Below are 22,442 nucleotides of genomic sequence, written 5' to 3' on the forward strand. Positions count from 1 at the left end.
AAAGAAGTACATTCACTTCCTGTTCAAAACGGCAGAACTGGTCCTCTCTGTTTGTTCACAGTGACATTTCGCTGTTGTAGTTTTGAAAAGCGGCTTTGTGTCATTTTAGGACATTTTAGGTGAAAACACGGAGCCTCAGTTGCAGGACAATACAGCAACAGGATTCACTCAAAATACAAACTAACGATGAGGAAACGCCATTGCAACACGGTTAAAAGCTCATTACAGTCATTACGTCAGCATGAGACGTGTCCATTTGCCACGTGTTGTGACTCTGACCAAACCGAAGACAAATTGAACCGACCCTCCTGGTTTTGGCGTGTTTTTGTCCCCACCTGGTCGTTCAGGTCCAAGTTCTGGAAACCCGGCACTGCTTTGGCGAACTCCGTCAGCTCCGTGACCGTTTCCACCGACGTGCTCTGGCAGCAGTGGAAGAGCCGCGCCTCGCAGACGCGGGCCGCCTCGGCTCCCGGGGCCTCGGCGGACGGGGTCGGGGCCGCCTCCGGGTAATCGCTCACCATATGGGCCGCGAGAGTGCGCTCTGCCAGCTGAAACGTGCCCATGTCGTGGATGATGAAGGGCTGCTGAGAGGCGAGACACAGAGGAAGGAACATGAGTCTCTCTGACACCGAAATGTAACGGAAAGATTTGAAAATACTCATGCTTGTATTAAACCTGAAAACTATACTGTATTTTGTGGATTATAAGTTCCACTTTTATACATAGTTTGGCCGGAGCGACTTATATGTGGTATTCGTTATTTTCACACTGGGAACTGCATTTCACATGGCAACCACAAGAGGGCGCTCTAGGCTCTAAGCGACGCAGAAGAAGAATCTGCACTTCCTCTTCCTCTGGAGTTTGTGGAGTTGTTTAGAAGTGACACAGAGGAAGAAGAATTCAATGGATTTAGTGATTTGGGGTAAAACTGATGCTTTGCTAAACTTGTTAGCATGTTCTTTATGCTATAGTTATCTGAATAACTGTTCATATGTTACGTTAACATACCAGACACTTACCACAGTTCTGTCTGTGCCTCATGTAGCTGAAGGTGTTAGCGTTAGCATACGTCATGTAGCTGAAGGTGTTAGCGTTAGCATACGTACACCTATTCACCCTGTTCTCTCATCTGTTATTATTTTAAACTGCATTTCAAGATGAAATGTCTGTTCTTCGTCTTGGATTTTATCAAACAAATTTACCCCCAAAATGCGACTTATACTCCAGTGCGACTTATATATGTTTTTTTCATCCCTATTATGCATTTTTTGGCTGGTGCGACTTATAGTCCAGAAAGTACGGTATATAGAAATATGAAGGATTTTGACAATATGCAAATTTGAAGTATATCATATACTACAGAAAAAATCGTTTAGAATTATGCATTTTTATGGTTAATGTGATTCCATTTTTGTGCAAACCTCAACCATATGTGACAGTTATGGACACATTTGAGCATGTGCATGGCATCTACAGGAATATATACGATATAACGACTCTGCTAACATCTCCCCCTCTAGTCACAGATAAATGAAAGGTCTCACTGGTTGGCTGGTTTTCCCGGTGAGGATGAGTCGTGCTTTGGCCTTGTTCATGCTGAAGTTCTTCATGTAGGCCCGGTGGATGTGCGTGATCAGCACCCGGTGGTCGGACGGCAGCGGCCTCTCGCGCGCCTTCACTTTGCACACGGCCTTGAGCTTCAGCTTCTCCGCCTGGGGCATCCGGCCGAAACGAATGGCTGCCAAACAAAGAAGAGAGACAAGCTCCACGTTTCTAGAGTTACGGCAGAAGTAAGACGACAAAAGGATTCTGAAACACGTTCACATTTACGGGCGTACGCTTTGAGTGCGGGTTCAAAAACAGATAATAACAGTCATTATAATAGATTTATGGCATAAACGGGTTCCACCGCACACTTGGGAGTCACATGACATATTTTTTGTGGATCGCTGAGCTCGGCCTTGTGATTGAAACTTATAATTTAGGCGCGATTGACAGTTTATTCATTAAGAAAACATTTGTTACATGGAAATACGTGGTACTTCCAGCTATTGAATCTACAGATGTATTATTTTACCAGCTCCTCCTGACTATAAGCTCCAGCTATAAGAGCAGAACATCTTTATTCAATAGCGCATTCAGCCAAATAGTATCCAGATTTATCAGAAAACCTGCTTGATACAAGATCGCAATACTGACTTAACCATGTGCAATACCATCATATTCATGTGCAATTACTGTCGTGCTCACATGCAATGGTGTCACAATCATGTGCATATAACTGATGAGAATAGAGTGTTTATTTTTCCATTATTATTAGTAGTATTATCTTGTCTTACGCTAGCTGTTTTTAATTTAATTTTATATTTATTTATTTTTTATTTTTATCTTTATTTATTTTTCCCCTCCATCCCTTGTTGGGAAATGAGAGGTTCTGTCTATAGGAGTTTTTGTTTATAAGAGTTTTGTTTATAAGAGTTCTTCTATTAAGAGTGTTTTTTAATCTTCCTATAAGTGATCTGTCCTTTTCCTCTGTATCTACTGCGTTGAAACAATGACATTTCCCCATGTGTGGACAATAAAGGAATATCTTATCTTATGTCTTGACATCAACGTACATAAACACGCTGCTTCTATAACTCCAGAGTCCTGCAGCTCACGCTCAGCAGCGCTCGTTTCCAGAGCATCTTCCCGTCTGCTTCGCTCCTGTGTTTTCAGCTGAGAGCGACTCAAAACAAACTCCGTGACCTCCCGGCGCTCGGGCAGATGACACGCTGGGTTTAGAGTTATGGTCTTCACACGAGCCTGGTGCAGCTCAGCGTAGAACTGAGGGGCCAAACGTGAAGTCACCGCTCAAGTATTTACTATGGAGGATGTTTTTAAACGCAGACTTTAGGGTTTTACCAAAGAGCTTCTTCGAGGTGCTTTGGGATGAGACAGGCTTCTACTCTAACAATGTTCAAATCTAAGCTAAAAACAGTTTTGTTTAGCTGCGCATATGACTGAAAGGATTTATTTTTGCACTCTTCTCTTTTATGACTTAAATTGTTTTTAATTAGTTAATTTGATTGTATTTCTGTTTTTTGAATGCATTTTTCCTGCTGTGTGAAGCACTTTGAATTGCCTTGTGTATGAAATGTGCTCTACAAATAAACTTGCCTTGGAATGAACACTTTAAGGTTTTAAAGATCTTTTGGACTGAATCAACGTGGGAAAGAATGACCTAAAGAGTTGAGTAGATTTTGGATACATTTACCCAAAGTACAGATATGCCCTGGACCGCTTGAAATGTCCAGGGTAAAGAACATGTGATCAAAAGGTATGACATCATCACATTTACAGCTTATACCGTCTGAATAAAGGCCACTTCAGCCATGTTGAAACCAGCTTAAGCCTTTTTATGTATGGTTCCATTTACAGTGAGGGGAGTAAGTATTTGAACACCCTGCGATTTTGCAAGTTCTCCCACTTCGAACTTATGGAGGTCAGAACTGTCCATCGTCGGTGCATTTCCACTGTGAGCGACAGAAGCACCTTGTATGGTTTTTAAATAATTGATTTGTAGGTTATTGCTGCAAATAAGTATTTTAACACCAGAGAAAATAAATCAGTGTTAATATTTGGTACAGAGGCGTTTGTTTGCAGTTACAGAGGTCAAAGGTTTCCTGTAGTTTGCACACACTGCAGCAGGAGTTTGGCCACGCCTCCAGACAGATCTTCTCTAGATCTGTCAGGTTTCTATTGGATTTAGGTCTGGAGACTGGCTAGACCACTCCAGAACCTTGAACCTTGCCACTCCTTGGTTCTCCTGTCTGTGTGCGTCGGGTCATTGTCATGTAGGAAGACCCAGCCACGCCCCGTCTTCAATGCTCTGACTGAGGGAAGGAGGTTGTTGCCCAAAATCTTACCCCAACGACTCCTCTGGATCCTCCAGATGGTCATTGGTTAAACTTCAGACGGGCCTGGACATGTGCTGACTTAAGCAGGGGAACCTTCTGTGCGATGCATGATTTTAAACCATGACGGCGTAGTGTGTTACCATAGAAACCTTTGAAACTGTGGTCGCAGCTCTCTTCAGGTCATTGACCAGCTCCTCCCATAGTTCTGGGCTGATTCCTCACCTTTCTTATCATCATTGAGACTCCACGAGGTCAGATGTTGCATGGAGCCTCAGTCCGAGGGAGAATGATTGTCGTCTTTAGCCTCTTCCATTTTCTAACTGTTGCTCTTACACTTTTTGTTTTTTCACAAGCTGCACGCCAAAGCCACGTTGCCCTTTTCCAGCTTTGTAGTCGTTTGACTGATGCAGGTGCAGCTAACTTAGATGAATAAGTGGAGCAGAGGAGGACTTTTAAAGGCAGACTAACAGGTCTTTGAGAGCCAGAATACAATGTGATTTCCGGACTTTTATATATATTTTTAGATTCAGTCTCACAGTGGAAATGCACCTACGACGGACATTTCAGACCCTCCGTGATTTCTAAGTGGGAGAACATGTAAAATGGAGCAGCAAAGTGGCTAGCAGGGCTGAAGCCGGACACGGATCTAAAGTAAAGCTAGCATCGAATCTAGATATTTATTTGAACAGATCAGACAAAACCAATTTGAAGTTTTAAGGTCTCGTCTTGATCTGCATCAGACGCAGTAAAAGACCAGATAATACATGAAACTACTATCGAGTATCAAGCCTCGAGCCCCTAACTATTCATCACATCTCTATTATCCATGCTAATCGGCCTTTCTTTTACCATCCAAACACGCACGCAGTTAAATGTTCAATTCAACAGTGAGAGAAGATGTTCCTCAAAGCGAGCAGAGCCATCTAGAGCGATCACGAGTCCCACGGAGGTTCGGAGCGTTACCGTTGTGGGACATTCCGACCGACAGGCATTTCTCGAATCGGCAGAATTGGCACTTGTTTCGGTTCTTCTTCTGGATTTTGCAGTTGAGCTCGCACTTGTCGTACACAAGCTTCAGCCTGATGGTCCTCCTGAAGAAGCCCTTGGCAGACACAAACAAAAGACAGGAAAGCTGTGAAAACTGTCAGTCGAAGGACGTCCAGCGAGTCAGCGATTTATGGCCACGACTAACCAAAAGAACTACGAAGAACTCAAGAGTCACGTGATGAAAAGATCTTTACAATATTTGACCCAGATGAAGCTGAAGTGAAGCCGTTTGAGGAGCATGTTTACGGACTGAAGAGCGTTTTCATCAAATACACTGAATTTTCACGGAATTTACACTGAATTTCAGTCATAAAACCTCTTTTCTCAGCTCAACTCTACGCACAGAGTTCACATTTACCGTATTTTCCGGACTATAAGTCGCACCTTTTTTCGTTTTGGCCGAGGTGCGACTTATACTCCAGAGCGACTTATGTGATGTTATTCATTATTTTCACACTGACAACCACAAGAGGGCGCTCTAGGCTCTAAGCGACGCAGAAGAAGAATCTGCACTTCCTCTTCCTCTGGAGTTTGTGGAGTTGTTTAGAAGTGACACAGAGGAAGAAGAATTCAGTGGATTTAGTGATTTGGGGTAAAACTGATGCTTTGCTAAACTTGTTACATGTTCTTTATGCTATAGTTATCTGAATAACTGTTCATATGTTACGTTAACATACCAGACACTTACCACAGTTCTGTCTGTGCCTCATGTAGCTGAAGGTGTTAGCATGTTAGCATACGTACACCTATTCACCATGTTCTCTCATCTGTTATTATTTTAAACTGCATTTCAAGATGAAATGTCTGTTCTTGGTCTTGGATTTGATCAAATTTCCCTAAAAATGACGGTATTCGATCACTAAATGAGTCGACTGTCATTTCAATCCTCGACTCGTTGCGATTGATCTACTGTAGTTGCTTGCACTGTACACAGACTTCCATTGGAGACAGGTTAAACTACCTCGCGCGTGCAATGGAAAGTATTTTTATTGCCTGTCAGCGTTGAAGCATCTTCCCTCCACAGCCATCAACATAACTGAGATCTTAAATAAAGACAATGTATTCCTGGGAGAGTACGTCTAATTATATTGAAATCTGGAACAGTCTTCCTGAAGATGTGAGACAGGCTTCTACTCTGACAATGTTCAAATCTAAGCTAAAAACAGTTTTGTTTAGCTGCGCATATGACTGAAAGGATTTTTTCTTTGCACTCTTCTCTTTTGTTTGTGATTTTATTAGTTTAGAAAATTAGTTGGATTGATAATTTTTAATTTAGTTAATTTTATTGTATTTCTGTAATTTCTTTGTGATTTTAATGCATTTTTCCTGCTGTGTGAAGCACTTTGAATTGCCTTGTGTATGAAATGTGCTCTACAAATAAACTTGCCTTGCCTTGCCTTGCCATATGCTGTATCGTTTTACAGAAAGAGCCACTGGTCATGATAGAACGGAAAAAAAACAAGCAGCGGGTCCAATGCATGGTTTATGGAGACGGGATAAAGAGGAAGCAGTGTTTAGTCAGCCCATAGTCATCTTTATCTTGTGTCTTTGAGAGGTAGAAGTTGGTATTTGATCTTTGTCACACTTTACAAGACCGTTTCAGATCAGATTTGACTTAGATTTAGCACCACATGTTGAAAGCATCGCACCGTCGTGAAAACCGTCATGAAAAAGTCTGATCCAAGTCACATTTGGGCAAAACAAACAAACAATAAAATCACATTCGACCTAGAGCTGGGTTGAAATAATCGATTTTCCGATTTTTAATCGATTCGCATATTAATGACCGATTATCGATTCGTACGTCCAAAGATCGATTTAATTATTATTATTATTATTTTTTTTTAATTCTTTTCTACATTTCCCTCAGTGAACTTGAATCTACCTTCAAGGAAGATAATTCAGGACTCCTGGATTATCTTTCTTGAAGGTAGATTGACCCTTAACCTTTTCATCAGTCTTCCATCAGTAACTACCAATACTTGTAAGATTTGCTGTTTAATATTGATATAATACTAGTTTTAATATGTTGCTTCTCTACACAGTCATGAAGTGAAGGAAACGGTTCAAATACATTTTTCATTTTTAGTAACATTAACCCCCGGATCGAATCGAAATCGGATCGAATCGGAAATCAGATCGAAATCGGAGCGAATCGGATGGAATCTGAGAAATCTGATAAAATATATTTTGAAACGTAAAAATCTGAATCGAATTGATTCTTGAAATTTGAATCGAAACCCAGCTCTAATTCGACCTGCTGTGTGAATGTATGAATCAAGATCTGGAGAAGGGCCCCTGGTTTGTGCTGATCAGGTCGCCCCCGTGGCACTGAGGAACGGGTCAAATGCACAGGACACTTTGCCGTAAGAGCACAACACAAGTTTATCAGCGTCATAGGGCGAGGCATATACGTGTTTGAAGTTTTTTCCAGCTAGTAGGACGTACTCGACAGGATGAACGTGTTTTATACCTTCTCATCGACATCAAAACTGAAGTCTTTCCCCTAAACGTTGGGCCCTGGAGACAACCGTCATCACCCGACAGTTGGAATCACAGCGAACCAAACGTAGGAACAGATAAAGTCGTTGCACAACATGTGGTTTAGCGCGAGGTTTTGAGCTGCAAAGAGCTGACAGTAAGTTTCATAAAAATGGGGAAGAGTCTGAGTTGACGCGACACACAAACTGCAGCTGATGTGCACGAAATACATTAGTTTCATGTCGGCACATGTTTGGACTCAGGGCGACGACCCGGTAACCGCTGGTGACTAAATGAAGACGCACGCCATCGATGGGGCAACGCTGCGTCACCAGGAGATGTTTTTAAAGGTTGTGTTTGGTTCTTTTTTGTTTTCCGAGAGCAATAAATCAGAAAGTAGGGTCAAACTATGTATTTTCACTGTACTTTATGATGAATCTGTGTGAATTACATGTTAATACAGGTTGCTATAGTGATCTTTACATCGTACATAATGAGGTTAAGACTGGTGATGTGAAAAATTAAATCAAATTGTGATCCTTGTGATTACACACCATTTTGTTGATATTGTCACGTTGCGAGTCAGTTACAGATGGATTTTCTGTATTTTCCGGACTATAAATTGCATCTTTTTTCATAGTCTTGGCCGGGGTGCAACTTTTACTCCAGAGCGACTTATATGTGATATTATTCGTTATTTTCACACTGACAACCGCATTTCACATGTTGATTATTTTCACACTGACAACAGCAGGAGGGCGCTCTAGGCTCTGAGCGACGCAGAAGAAGAATTCGCTCAAACACGTCTTCGGTAGTTTCGACGGACCCAAACACTCCAAGCACGTGTCTAATATTAGCGCGTCTCGCTCCTCGTGTGATCGGACTGCACACGCGGAGCAGAGTTACAGCTGCACACGCACTTCTGAGCACGCGCTATTGAGACGTTTTGGTCGTACTTCCTGGGTATAGTTAGTTAGTTAAGATAGATCTATTTCTAATTTAGCTAAACGTTTTACACAAGAAGAGTTCATTTTTTTAGGTTTATACTTGCACTTCCTGTTTGTAATCGACGATATTACACCAGGAAACACTGGACAAAAACGCATATAATGTCCAATTTATTTATTTTAATATATGACAGACAGCGCTTTCTTTTGTTTGAAATGTTTAGAGGATTTTTATATATTTTCTACCTTTTTTCCATTATTTTTTCCTTATTTTTTTAATGTTTAAAGGATCAAAAGCATTTTGTGCAAACCGTGATGTCACTTCCTGTCATTTTCTACAGATTTCTCCACTTAAATCCACGAATAGCTGCTCGATTGGTGTAAAACTATCATTTATATGTACAACAGGTATAAATGCACCACATAAAGTCAACATTGTAAAATCACAAAAGCCTGTCATACGTCACTTTAAGTTGGACCAGGCCAGAGATCCAGTTTTCCTGAAGCGCGTCTAAACGTAGTGAGTGAAACGAAGTGAAAGTACTGTATATATTACTGTATATTTAAGTCACTCTTTATATGGTATTAAAGCTGGGGTACCTGAGGATGTACAGTATGTATTTGAATCAATCCAGTCCGTATTTTCCGGACTGTAAGTCGCACCAGCCAAAAAATGCATAATAGAGAAGGAAAAAAACACATAAGTTGGACTGGAGTGTGAAATGCGGTTGCAAGTGTTGTACCTACATTTTGTTTTTTTGTTGCTTTGAAGCTTCAATACATCGTTGTGGCAGTAATTGTTTTGAAATGCTAAAAAACTCTCTCATTAAACCAACATCCATGACATCACACACTCATGACTTTGCTTGTTGTGAAATGTAACGTGGACCATGTGGATTGAGTAAACACGTGACATTATTTGGAGAGTTCATCAACTTCTACTGATAAGCATACCAAAGGACGTTCAGGGACTAGAGGTGAGCAAAGTCTATCAAACTACCATCTTTTATCAACGCGTTCATCGTAACCGACAAGACATATTCACAGATGGACAGAATACTTCATACTGTATGAATCAGATGCCATATTATGTGTATATGTAACATAATGATATTTTATTGTTCAAGTTTTGAGAGTTTATTTGAGAGCGAGTTTTCAAGTGACTGTTAAGTTGTTATGTTTTAATGTTTCTTTTAAAAATGGGAGAGAGAGACTAAAAAAAATTAGTCTTTTTCAGCTTCAACCTATTTTGAGATGATCCCTAAGTCACTCCGGAGTATAAGTGTAAGTATATAAGTATAAATATAAGTATAAGTCGCACCCCAGGCCAAAACGATGAAAAAAGGTGCGATTTATAGTCCGGAAAATACGGTATCTATCGATCTATCCATCTAAATGTCTTTGGCACATCACTAGTATTAACATGCATGAATTGTTTGTTTTGTTGAACGGGGGCAACGTTCCAAAGCGACACGCGCTCGGCTCCTTCTTCCAAGGTCGATACAACACAATTCAAATAAAGTCGGGACCCCCACTTTTCACAATCCGTTCTCGTATCTATTGCGCAGTAAGGAGTAACAGGAGCGATCTAAAGCCAGCCTTGTAATGGCTCTGTTCAGCTCGGGCGAGTTAAGCCCCCGCAGAGCGACCCCCGCGCACACATTCCTCCCACATTCCGGCTCCAGCAGCTCCTCTTGAGCCGAGGTGTGGAGACGATACGCTCGCGCCGCGGCCCTTTCCATGATGCAGCATCACTGTGTGCACTTCCCCATCTGGCCGGGCGCTTTGAACAGCAAAGAATGACACCGGGCCTATTTACATGTGCGGCAACTAAATATAGAGAAAGGCTGCAAGTAGGCCATGCGCGAATACTACTGTATCAGCGTGTGAGCTCTGTTAAAGCTGTTGCTCCTCAGAGTTTGGAATGAAACGCCCCTCTACCGGTGTTCCCTGGACGCCGTGGGCTTTTGAAGGGGAGAATGTATCCAAAAATCAACTTTAATAAGCTTTTAACCCGGTCAGAACTGTGATTTCCCATCGTGGTGGAGAGAGATTCAGTTGTAGTCACCTGGACAGTGTATAGAGAAACAAAAACGCATTTCCCGCACTATAAGATGCACTCAAAAGCCTTTAATTTTCTCATGACGGTGCACTTTATAATCCGGTGCATCTTATATATGAAAAATGATCAAAAATAGACCATTCATTCAGAGTGCAGCTTATAACCCAGTGCGCCTTATATTGCGGGACACTGAAGGAACTCACTAAACACACACCGGCATATCAACCACGCATGTGCAGCCAGGGAAACGTGCTGCTATCCTGGGAACGATGCTGCAGGTGTGCAGCAGCACGCAGGGAATGATTGACATGTGGGAGACCTACTCGGCTGTCCACGCCACAAGGAAATGAGACTCGGATTTGTCACCAAAAATCCTCTATTATTCCTGGCTGAACACTTTGTGCTGATGATAAGAAATGACTGAATCTCAATCTCCAGTCCTAACGATCGCACGGGCCCAGCACACATTCTGAGCAGAGTGTGTTCTAGTGTATTTGTGGTGCTGGAGGTCAGCCAAAGAAGTGAGAGGTGATGAGTGGACCTCACATGACCCGCTGCATGTTTGACAAACTTTCCACTGGCCTGAGGTCGGCTCAGCTCGGCTCTGTGTCCTTCAGCGTGTGAGGGGTGAGTGTCCTTCGGCGTGTGAGGAGTGAGTGTCCTTCAGCGTGTGAGGAGTGAGTGTCCTTCAGCGTGTGAGGAGTGAGTGTCCTTCAGCGTGTGAGGAGTGAGTGTCCTTCAGCGTCTGAGGAGTGAGTGTCCTTCAGCGTCTGAGGAGTGAGTGTCCTTCAGCGTGTGAGGAGTGAGTGTCCTTCAGCGTCTGAGGAGTGAGTGTCCTTCAGCGTCTGAGGAATGAGTAGTGAGTGTCCTTCAGCGTGTGAGGAGTGAGTGTCCTTCAGCGTGTGAGGAGTGAGTGTCCTTCAGCGTGTGAGGAGTGAGTGTCCTTCAGCGTGTGAGGAGTGAGTGTCCTTCAGCGTCTGAGGAGTGAGTGTCCTTCAGCGTGTGAGGAGTGAGTGTCCTTCAGCGTGTGAGGAGTGAGTGTCCTTCAGCGTGTGAGGAGTGAGTGTCCTTCAGCGTGTGAGGAGTGAGTGTCCTTCAGCGTGTGAGGAGTGAGTGTCCTTCAGCGTGTGAGGAGTGAGTGTCCTTCAGCGTCTGAGGAGTGAGTGTCCTTCAGCGTCTGAGGAGTGAGTGTCCTTCAGCGTCTGAGGAGTGAGTAGTGAGTGTCCTTCAGCGTGTGAGGAGTGAGTGTCCTTCAGCGTGTGAGGAGTGAGTGTCCTTCAGCGTGTGAGGAGGGAGTGTCCTTCAGCGTGTGAGGAGTGAGTGTCCTTCAGCGTGTGAGGAGTGAGTGTCCTTCAGCGTGTGAGGAGTGTGTGTCCTTCAGCGTGTGAGGAGTGAGTGTCCTTCAGCGTGTGAGGAGTGAGTGTCCTTCAGCGTGTGAGGAGTGAGTGTCCTTCAGCGTGTGAGGAGTGAGTGTCCTTCAGCGTGTGAGGAGTGAGTGTCCTTCAGCGTCTGAGGAGTGAGTGTCCTTCAGCGTCTGAGGAGTGAGTGTCCTTCAGCGTCTGAGGAGTGAGTGTCCTTCAGCGTCTGAGGAGTGAGTAGTGAGTGTCCTTCAGCGTGTGAGGAGTGAGTGTCCTTCAGCGTGTGAGGAGTGAGTGTCCTTCAGCGTGTGAGGAGTGAGTGTCCTTCAGCGTGTGAGGAGGGAGTGTCCTTCAGCGTGTGAGGAGTGAGTGTCCTTCAGCGTGTGAGGAGTGAGTGTCCTTCAGCGTGTGAGGAGTGAGTGTCCTTCAGCGTGTGAGGAGTGTGTGTCCTTCAGCGTGTGAGGAGTGAGTGTCCTTCAGCGTGTGAGGAGTGAGTGTCCTTCAGCGTGTGAGGAGTGAGTGTCCTTCAGCGTGTGAGGAGTGAGTGTCCTTCAGCGTGTGAGGAGTGAGTGTCCTTCAGCGTGTGAGGAGTGAGTGTCCTTCAGCGTGTGAGGAGTGAGTGTCCTTCAGCGTGTGAGGAGTGAGTGTCCTTCAGCGTGTGAGGAGTGAGTGTCCTTCAGCGTGTGAGGAGTGAGTGTCCTTCAGCGTGTGAGGAGTGAGTGTCCTTCAGCGTGTGAGGAGTGAGTGTCCTTCAGCGTGTGAGGAGTGAGTGTCCTTCAGCGTGTGAGGAGTGAGTGTCCTTCAGCGTGTGAGGAGTGAGTGTCCTTCAGCGTGTGAGGAGTGTGTGTCCTTCAGCGTGTGAGGAGTGAGTGTCCTTCAGCGTGTGAGGAGTGAGTGTCCTTCAGCGTGTGAGGAGTGAGTGTCCTTCAGCGTGTGAGGAGTGAGTGTCCTTCAGCGTGTGAGGAGTGAGTGTCCTTCAGCGTGTGAGGAGTGAGTGTCCTTCAGCGTGTGAGGAGTGAGTGTCCTTCAGCGTGTGAGGAGGGAGTGTCCTTCAGCGTGTGAGGAGTGAGTGTCCTTCAGCGTGTGAGGAGTGAGTGTCCTTCAGCGTGTGAGGAGTGAGTGTCCTTCAGCGTGTGAGGAGGGAGTGTCCTTCAGCGTGTGAGGAGTGAGTGTCCTTCAGCGTGTGAGGAGTGAGTGTCCTTCAGCGTGTGAGGAGTGTGTGTCCTTCAGCGTGTGAGGAGTGAGTGTCCTTCAGCGTGTGAGGAGTGAGTGTACTTCAGCGTGTGAGGAGTGAGTGTCCTTCAGCGTGTGAGGAGTGAGTGTCCTTCAGCGTGTGAGGAGTGAGTGTCCTTCAGCGTGTGAGGAGTGAGTGTCCTTCAGCGTGTGAGGAGTGAGTGTCCTTCAGCGTCTGAGGAGTGAGTGTCCTTCAGCGTGTGAGGAGTGAGTGTCCTTCAGCGTCTGAGGAGTGAGTGTCCTTCAGCGTCTGAGGAGTGAGTGTCCTTCAGCGTCTGAGGAGTGAGTGTCCTTCAGCGTCTGAGGAGTGAGTAGTGAGTGTCCTTCAGCGTGTGAGGAGTGAGTGTCCTTCAGCGTCTGAGGAGTGAGTGTCCTTCAGCGTCTGAGGAGTGAGTAGTGAGTGTCCTTCAGCGTGTGAGGAGTGAGTGTCCTTCAGCGTGTGAGGAGTGAGTGTCCTTCAGCGTGTGAGGAGTGAGTGTCCTTCAGCGTGTGAGGAGTGAGTGTCCTTCAGCGTGTGAGGAGTGAGTGTCCTTCAGCGTGTGAGGAGTGAGTGTCCTTCAGCGTCTGAGGAGTGAGTGTCCTTCAGCGTGCGAGGAGTGAGTGTCCTTCAGCGTGCGAGGAGTGAGTGTCCTTCAGCGTGCGAGGAGTGAGTGTCCTTCAGCGTGTGAGGAGTGAGTGTCCTTCAGCGTGTGAGGAGTGAGTGTCCTTCAGCGTGTGAGGAGTGAGTGTCCTTCAGCGTATGAGGAGTGAGTGTCCTTCAGCGTGTGAGGAGTGTGTGTCCTTCAGCGTGTGAGGAGTGAGTGTCCTTCAGCGTGTGAGGAGTGAGTGTCCTTCAGCGTGTGAGGAGTGAGTGTCCTTCAGCGTGTGAGGAGTGAGTGTCCTTCAGCGTGTGAGGAGTGAGTGTCCTTCAGCGTGTGAGGAGTGAGTGTCCTTCAGCGTGTGAGGAGTGAGTGTCCTTCAGCGTGTGAGGAGTGAGTGTCCTTCAGCGTGTGAGGAGTGAGTGTCCTTCAGCGTGTGAGGAGTGAGTGTCCTTCAGCGTCTGAGGAGTGAGTAGTGAGTGTCCTTCAGCGTGTGAGGAGTGAGTGTCCTTCAGCGTGTGAGGAGTGAGTGTCCTTCAGCGTGTGAGGAGTGAGTGTCCTTCAGCGTGTGAGGAGTGAGTGTCCTTCAGCGTGTGAGGAGTGTGTGTCCTTCAGCGTGTGAGGAGTGAGTGTCCTTCAGCGTGTGAGGAGTGAGTGTCCTTCAGCGTGTGAGGAGTGAGTGTCCTTCAGCGTGTGAGGAGTGAGTGTCCTTCAGCGTGTGAGGAGTGAGTGTCCTTCAGCGTGTGAGGAGTGAGTGTCCTTCAGCGTGTGAGGAGTGAGTGTCCTTCAGCGTGTGAGGAGTGAGTGTCCTTCAGCGTCTGAGGAGTGAGTGTCCTTCAGCGTGTGAGGAGTGAGTGTCCTTCAGCGTGTGAGGAGTGAGTGTCCTTCAGCGTCTGAGGAGTGAGTGTCCTTCAGCGTGTGAGGAGTGAGTGTCCTTCAGCGTGTGAGGAGTGAGTGTCCTTCAGCGTGTGAGGAGTGAGTGTCCTTCAGCGTGTGAGGAGTGAGTGTCCTTCAGCGTGTGAGGAGTGAGTGTCCTTCAGCGTCTGAGGAGTGAGTGTCCTTCAGCGTCTGAGGAGTGAGTGTCCTTCAGCGTCTGAGGAGTGAGTAGTGAGTGTCCTTCAGCGTGTGAGGAGTGAGTGTCCTTCAGCGTGTGAGGAGTGAGTGTCCTTCAGCGTGTGAGGAGGGAGTGTCCTTCAGCGTGTGAGGAGTGAGTGTCCTTCAGCGTGTGAGGAGTGAGTGTCCTTCAGCGTGTGAGGAGTGTGTGTCCTTCAGCGTGTGAGGAGTGAGTGTCCTTCAGCGTGTGAGGAGTGAGTGTCCTTCAGCGTGTGAGGAGTGAGTGTCCTTCAGCGTGTGAGGAGTGAGTGTCCTTCAGCGTGTGAGGAGTGAGTGTCCTTCAGCGTGTGAGGAGTGAGTGTCCTTCAGCGTGTGAGGAGTGAGTGTCCTTCAGCGTCTGAGGAGTGAGTGTCCTTCAGCGTGTGAGGAGTGAGTGTCCTTCAGCGTCTGAGGAGTGAGTGTCCTTCAGCGTCTGAGGAGTGAGTAGTGAGTGTCCTTCAGCGTGTGAGGAGTGAGTGTCCTTCAGCGTGTGAGGAGTGAGTGTCCTTCAGCGTGTGAGGAGGGAGTGTCCTTCAGCGTGTGAGGAGTGAGTGTCCTTCAGCGTGTGAGGAGTGAGTGTCCTTCAGCGTGTGAGGAGTGAGTGTCCTTCAGCGTGTGAGGAGTGTGTGTCCTTCAGCGTGTGAGGAGTGAGTGTCCTTCAGCGTGTGAGGAGTGAGTGTCCTTCGGCGTGTGAGGAGTGAGTGTCCTTCAGCGTGTGAGGAGTGAGTGTCCTTCAGCGTGTGAGGAGTGAGTGTCCTTCAGCGTGTGAGGAGTGAGTGTCCTTCAGCGTGTGAGGAGTGAGTGTCCTTCAGCGTGTGAGGAGTGAGTGTCCTTCAGCGTGTGAGGAGTGAGTGTCCTTCAGCGTCTGAGGAGTGAGTGTCCTTCAGCGTGTGAGGAGTGAGTGTCCTTCAGCGTGTGAGGAGTGAGTGTCCTTCAGCGTGTGAGGAGTGAGTGTCCTTCAGCGTCTGAGGAGTGAGTGTCCTTCAGCGTCTGAGGAGTGAGTGTCCTTCAGCGTCTGAGGAGTGAGTGTCCTTCAGCGTCTGAGGAGTGAGTAGTGAGTGTCCTTCAGCGTCTGAGGAGTGAGTGTCCTTCAGCGTGTGAGGAGTGAGTGTCCTTCAGCGTGTGAGGAGGGAGAGTCCTTCAGCGTGTGAGGAGTGAGTGTCCTTCAGCGTCTGAGGAGTGAGTGTCCTTCAGCGTGTGAGGAGTGTGTGTCCTTCAGCGTGTGAGGAGTGAGTGTCCTTCAGCGTGTGAGGAGTGAGTGTCCTTCAGCGTGTGAGGAGTGAGTGTCCTTCAGCGTGTGAGGAGTGAGTGTCCTTCAGCGTGTAAGGAGTGTGTGTCCTTCAGCGTGTAAGGAGTGTGTGTCCTTCAGCGTGTAAGGAGTGTGTGTCCTTCAGCGTGTGAGGAGTGAGTGTCCTTCAGCGTGTGAGGAGTGAGTGTCCTTCAGCGTGTGAGGAGTGAGTGTCCTTCAGCGTGTGAGGAGTGAGTGTCCTTCAGCGTGTGAGGAGTGAGTGTCCTTCAGCGTGTGAGGAGTGAGTGTCCTTCAGCGTGTGAGGAGTGAGTGTCCTTCAGCGTGTGAGGAGTGAGTGTCCTTCAGCGTCTGAGGAGTGAGTGTCCTTCAGCGTCTGAGGAGTGAGTGTCCTTCAGCGTGTGAGGAGTGAGTGTCCTTCAGCGTGTGAGGAGTGAGTGTCCTTCAGCGTGTGAGGAGTGAGTGTCCTTCAGCGTCTGAGGAGTGAGTGTCCTTCAGCGTCTGAGGAGTGAGTGTCCTTCAGCGTGTGAGGAGTGAGTGTCCTTCAGCGTGTGAGGAGTGAGTGTCCTTCAGCGTCTGAGGAGTGAGTGTCCTTCAGCGTGTGAGGAGTGAGTGTCCTTCAGCGTCTGAGGAGTGAGTGTCCTTCAGCGTGTGAGGAGTGAGTGTCCTTCAGCGTCTGAGGAGTGAGTGTCCTTCAGCGTGTGAGGAGTGAGTGTCCTTCAGCGTGTGAGGAGTGAGTGTCCTTCAGCGTGTGAGGAGTGAGTGTCCTTCAGCGTCTGAGGAGTGAGTGTCCTTCAGCGTCTGAGGAGTGAGTGTCCTTCAGCGTGTGAGGAGTGAGTGTCCTTCAGCGTCTGAGGAGTGAGTGTCCTTCAGCGTCTGAGGAGTGAGTAGTGAGTGTCCTTCAGCGTGTGAGGAGTGAGTGTCCTTCAGCGTGTGAGGAGTGAGTGTCCTTCAGCGTGTGAGGAGTGTGTGTCCTTCAGCGTGTGAGGAGTGAGTGTCCTTCAGCGTGTGAGGAGTGAGTGTCCTTCAGCGTGTGAGGAGTGAGTGTCCTTCAGCGTCTGAGGAGTGAGTGTCCTTCAGCGTCTGAGGAGTGAGTGTCCTTCAGCGTGTGAGGAGTGAGTGTCCTTCAGCGTGTGAGGAGTGAGTGTCCTTCAGCGTCTGAGGAGTGAGTGTCCTTCAGCGTGTGAGGAGTGAGTGTCCTTCAGCGTCTGAGGAGTGAGTGTCCTTCAGCGTCTGAGGAGTGAGTGTCCTTCAGCGTCTGAGGAGTGAGTGTCCTTCAGCGTGTGAGGAGTGAGTGTCCTTCAGCGTGTGAGGAGTGAGTGTCCTTCAGCGTGTGAGGAGTGAGTGTCCTTCAGCGTCTGAGGAGTGAGTGTCCTTCAGCGTGTGAGGAGTGAGTGTCCTTCAGCGTCTGAGGAGTGAGTGTCCTTCAGCGTGTGAGGAGTGAGTGTCCTTCAGCGTCTGAGGAGTGAGTGTCCTTCAGCGTCTGAGGAGTGAGTAGTGAGTGTCCTTCAGCGTGTGAGGAGTGAGTGTCCTTCAGCGTGTGAGGAGTGAGTGTCCTTCAGCGTGTGAGGAGTGTGTGTCCTTCAGCGTGTGAGGAGTGAGTGTCCTTCAGCGTGTGAGGAGTGAGTGTCCTTCAGCGTGTGAGGAGTGAGTGTCCTTCAGCGTGCGAGGAGTGAGTGTCCTTCAGCGTGCGAGGAGTGAGTGTCCTTCAGCGTGTGAGGAGTGAGTGTCCTTCAGCGTGTGAGGAGTGAGTGTCCTTCAGCGTGTGAGGAGTGAGTGTCCTTCAGCGTGTGAGGAGTGAGTGTCCTTCAGCGTCTGAGGAGTGAGTGTCCTTCAGCGTCTGAGGAGTGAGTGTCCTTCAGCGTCTGAGGAGTGAGTGTCCTTCAGCGTCTGAGGAGTGAGTGTCCTTCAGCGTGTGAGGAGTGAGTGTCCTTCAGCGTCTGAGGAGTGAGTGTCCTTCAGCGTCTGAGGAGTGAGTGTCCTTCAGCGTCTGAGGAGTGAGTGTCCTTCAGCGTCTGAGGAGTGAGTGTCCTTCAGCGTCTGAGGAGTGAGTGTCCTTCAGCGTGTGAGGAGTGAGTGTCCTTCAGCGTCTGAGGAGTGAGTGTCCTTCAGCGTCTGAGGAGTGAGTGTCCTTCAGCGTGTGAGGAGTGAGTGTCCTTCAGCGTGTGAGGAGTGAGTGTCCTTCAGCGTGTGAGGAGTGAGTGTCCTTCAGCGTCTGAGGAGTGAGTGTCCTTCAGCGTGTGAGGAGTGAGTGTCCTTCAGCGTGTGAGGAGTGAGTGTCCTTCAGCGTGTGAGGAGTGTGTGTCCTTCAGCGTGTGAGGAGTGAGTGTCCTTCAGCGTGTGAGGAGTGAGTGTCCTTCAGCGTGTGAGGAGTGAGTGTCCTTCAGCGTGTGAGGAGTGAGTGTCCTTCAGCGTGTGAGGAGTGAGTGTCCTTCAGCGTGTGAGGAGTGAGTGTCCTTCAGCGTGTGAGGAGTGAGTGTCCTTCAGCGTGTGAGGAGTGAGTGTCCTTCAGCGTGTGAGGAGTGAGTGTCCTTCAGCGTCTGAGGAGTGAGTGTCCTTCAGCGTGTGAGGAGTGAGTGTCCTTCAGCGTCTGAGGAGTGAGTGTCCTTGAGAGTACTGCTGTTTGTTTGTTTGTTGTCGTGGTGATACACGTGGGTGATGTCAGACACTGGCTCTTGGGCTTGAGCTTGCGTTAACGCTCGTGTTCGGTCTGTGAACGCTGGTCTGTGAACGCTGGTCTGTGAACGCTGGTCTGTGAACGCTGGTCTGTTAACGCTGGTCTGTGAACGCTGGTCTGTGAACGCTGGTCTGTGAACGCTGGTCTGTGAACGCTGGTCTGTGAACGCTGGTCTGTGAACGCTGGTCTGTGAACGTTAGCTCCTCCTACACCAGCGCACGAGGGGGCGGGGCTCACCTTGCAGCCCTCGCAGGCGTGGACCCCGTAGTGGAAGCCCGAGGCCTTGTCTGAGCAGACCTTACACTCCAAAGACAAGGGCGTGGCACACTCCTCTGGACTCGGGACGGGCCCGCTCGCGCCGGAGGACGGGCTGGACGCCGGGGTCAGGGTTTCTGCGCATGGACAATATCATGTTAATGGACAAAGTTATGTTTCGTTTAAGAATCATAACCATAAAATTAGACTGACTCATTCAACGCGGTCATGGTGTTTGCAACGAGTGGAAGATGTTAATAATAATGTAAAACAAGTGCAGAAATAATCATCTTTTTGCAGTTTTATGACTCTAAATACTACAATGTTGTATACTCGTTTGTTTTGTTGGTTTCTGTAAAAGTACACAGGCTATTAATTTATAACATCAATTTAAAAACGAGATGTATAAATAATAATAACTAAAATAAAATAAATAAATAGAATAAATAAAATAAATAAAAATGTCCCTTTAATGTAATAAAATGCAAACAGAAATAAAACGCCAGCTACTTATTTGGTAAATCCAACAACAAACTTGCCTAAATTGAACATAAATGTCGGATAAACTAAGCTAAACAAGCCTCTTTGTGTTGATCTTCTTACAATTTCCCCACATTGCATCATGCTGACGAAGTCACGTGACCGTCTTACCCAGCGCACTGGGGCTCTCTGGACTCTGGTACTCGGGGAAGTCGAAGCCCAGACTGTTGGCCTCGATGGACTGAGAGATATCGGCCAGATCCTCCATCAGGTCTCCACACAGAGGGCTGCCCAGGAGGGACTCTCCCAGGGGGGACGGGGGGCTGTACACGTCCCCTGCCATAGTCCCAAACGGCAGCCGCTTATTCCTCAATCACCTGACAGGGAACGGAGAAGAAAAAGGGTGGAAATTGCAGTGTTTTACTTGATAGCACGATAATTTCATGGTAATAAGACGGTAATAATGATGAAAACAGAGCACATTTTAAGGTATGATTCATTCTAAACTTAATCCAGAATGTAAATTACCAGGAAGATATCAAAACAGAGCTGCAAATTGAACGCATTTATTCCTCATCATCCCAGTCCATTTCAGTCGTATTAAAGGGGCGGGGCACCCAGTTGTTTTCATGTAGTAGAGTCAAATCCGTTTGGCTCTAGAACAGATGTATTAGAGTGAAAATCAGACCACTGTGCGCCGTCTGTATCAGAGTGTTAGAGCATTTCATTCTCCGTGAAGCAGGAAGTGGGCGCCGCTAGCACGCTAACGTCTGTGAGCTAACGTCTGCGAGCTAACGTCTGCGGGCTAACGTCTGCGGGCTAACGTCTGCGGGATAACCCATGCTGACGTCTGCGGGCTGACGTCTGCGGGCTGACGTCTGCGGGCTGACGTCTGCGGGCTGACGTCTGCGGGCTGACGTCTGCGGGCTGACGTCTGCGGGCTGACGTCTGCGGGCTGACGTCTGCGGGCTGACGTCTGCGGGCTGACGTCTGCGGGCTGACGTCTGCGGGCTGACGTCTGCGGGCTGACGTCTGCGGGCTGACGTCTGCGGGCTGACGTCTGCGGGCTAACGTCTGCGGGATAACGTCTGCGGGATAACCCATGCTAACGTCTGCGGGCTGACGTCTGCGGGCTGACGTCTGCGGGCTGACGTCTGCGGGCTGACGTCTGCGGGCTGACGTCTGCGGGCTGACGTCTGCGGGCTGACGTCTGCGGGCTGACGTCTGCGGGCTGACGTCTGCGGGCTGACGTCTGCGGGCTGACGTCTGCGGGCTAACGTCTGCGGGCTAACGTCTGCGGGCTAACCCATGCTAACGTCTGCGGGCTGACGTCTGCGGGCTGACGTCTGCGGGCTAACGTCTGCGGGATAACCCATGCTAACGTCTGCGGGCTGACGTCTGCGGGCTGACGTCTGCGGACTGACGTCTGCGGGCTGACGTCTGCGGGCTGACGTCTGCGGGCTGACGTCTGCGGGCTGACGTCTGCGGGCTGACGTCTGCGGGCTGACGTCTGCGGGCTGACGTCTGCGGGCTGACGTCTGCGGGCTGACGTCTGCGGGCTGACGTCTGCGGGCTGACGTCTGCGGGCTGACGTCTGCGGGCTAACGTCTGCGGGCTAACGTCTGCGGGCTAACGTCTGCGGGCTAACGTCTGCGGGCTAATGTCTGCGGGATAACCCATGCTAATGTCTGCGGGCTGACGTCTGCGGGCTGACGTCTGCGGGCTGACGTCTGCGGGCTGACGTCTGCGGGCTGACGTCTGCGGGCTGACGTCTGCGGGCTGACGTCTGCGGGCTGACGTCTGCGGGCTGACGTCTGCGGGCTGACGTCTGCGGGCTGACGTCTGCGGGCTGACGTCTGCGGGCTGACGTCTGCGGGCTGACGTCTGCGGGCTGACGTCTGCGGGCTGACGTCTGCGGGCTGACGTCTGCGGGCTGACGTCTGCGGGCTAACGTCTGCGGGCTAACGTCTGCGGGATAACCCATGCTGACGTCTGCGGGCTGACGTCTGCGGGCTGACGTCTGCGGGCTGACGTCTGCGGGCTGACGTCTGCGGGCTAACGTCTGCGGGCTAACGTCTGCGGGCTGACGTCTGCGGGATAACCCATGCTAACGTCTGCGGGCTAACGTCTGCGGGCTGACGTCTGCGGGCTGACGTCTGCGGGCTGACGTCTGCGGGCTGACGTCTGCGGGCTGACGTCTGCGGGCTGACGTCTGCGGGCTGACGTCTGCGGGCTGACGTCTGCGGGCTGACGTCTGCGGGCTGACGTCTGCGGGCTGACGTCTGCGGGCTGACGTCTGCGGGCTGACGTCTGCGGGCTAACGTCTGCGGGATAACCCATGCTGACGTCTGCGGGCTGACGTCTGCGGGCTGACGTCTGCGGGCTGACGTCTGCGGGCTGACGTCTGCGGGCTGACGTCTGCGGGCTGACGTCTGCGGGCTGACGTCTGCGGGCTGACGTCTGCGGGCTGACGTCTGCGGGCTGACGTCTGCGGGCTGACGTCTGCGGGCTGACGTCTGCGGGCTGACGTCTGCGGGCTGACGTCTGCGGGCTAACGTCTGCGGGATAACCCATGCTAACGTCTGCGGGCTGACGTCTGCGGGCTGACGTCTGCGGGCTGACGTCTGCGGGCTGACGTCTGCGGGCTGACGTCTGCGGGCTGACGTCTGCGGGCTGACGTCTGCGGGCTGACGTCTGCGGGCTGACGTCTGCGGGCTGACGTCTGCGGGCTGACGTCTGCGGGCTGACGTCTGCGGGCTGACGTCTGCGGGCTGACGTCTGCGGGCTGACGTCTGCGGGCTGACGTCTGCGGGCTGACGTCTGCGGGCTGACGTCTGCGGGCTGACGTCTGCGGGCTAACGTCTGCGGGATAACCCATGCTAACGTCTGCGGGCTAACGTCTGCGGGCTGACGTCTGCGGGCTGACGTCTGCGGGCTGACGTCTGCGGGCTGACGTCTGCGGGCTGACGTCTGCGGGCTGACGTCTGCGGGCTGACGTCTGCGGCCTAACCCATGCTAACGTCTGCGGGCTAAGGTCTGCGCGCCAAGTAACTTCTGTGAGCTAACGTGGCCGCTCAGGGTTCTTCT

The 22,442-nt window shown here is 49.6% G+C and overlaps 1 protein-coding gene across 2 annotated transcripts in view; it reads right to left on the bottom strand.

The window, feature by feature from the left end:
• pparaa (peroxisome proliferator-activated receptor alpha a) overlaps positions 1–22,442 on the bottom strand; it is a 36,594-nt gene that overhangs the window by 5,292 nt on the left and 8,860 nt on the right. The window contains exons 2-6 of one of the 2 annotated variants that reach the window (XM_072453234.1): positions 19,527–19,732; positions 18,858–19,012; positions 4,863–5,001; positions 1,545–1,738; positions 336–581 (exon numbers count right to left, since the gene is read on the bottom strand). In XM_072453234.1, the coding sequence (XP_072309335.1) occupies positions 336–581; positions 1,545–1,738; positions 4,863–5,001; positions 18,858–19,012; positions 19,527–19,698 (906 nt within the window). In that variant the 5' untranslated portion in view covers positions 19,699–19,732. Of the gene's footprint in view, positions 1–335; positions 585–1,544; positions 1,739–4,862; positions 5,002–18,857; positions 19,013–19,526; positions 19,733–22,442 lie in introns of both variants that reach the window. The other variant, XM_072453233.1, reaches the window with a different exon arrangement.

Source organism: Eucyclogobius newberryi, unplaced genomic scaffold, assembly GCF_026437365.1.
Source record: "Eucyclogobius newberryi isolate DKJ021-1_F unplaced genomic scaffold, fEucNew1.0.hap1 SCAF_2, whole genome shotgun sequence".
NCBI lineage: Eukaryota > Metazoa > Chordata > Actinopteri > Gobiiformes > Gobiidae > Eucyclogobius > Eucyclogobius newberryi.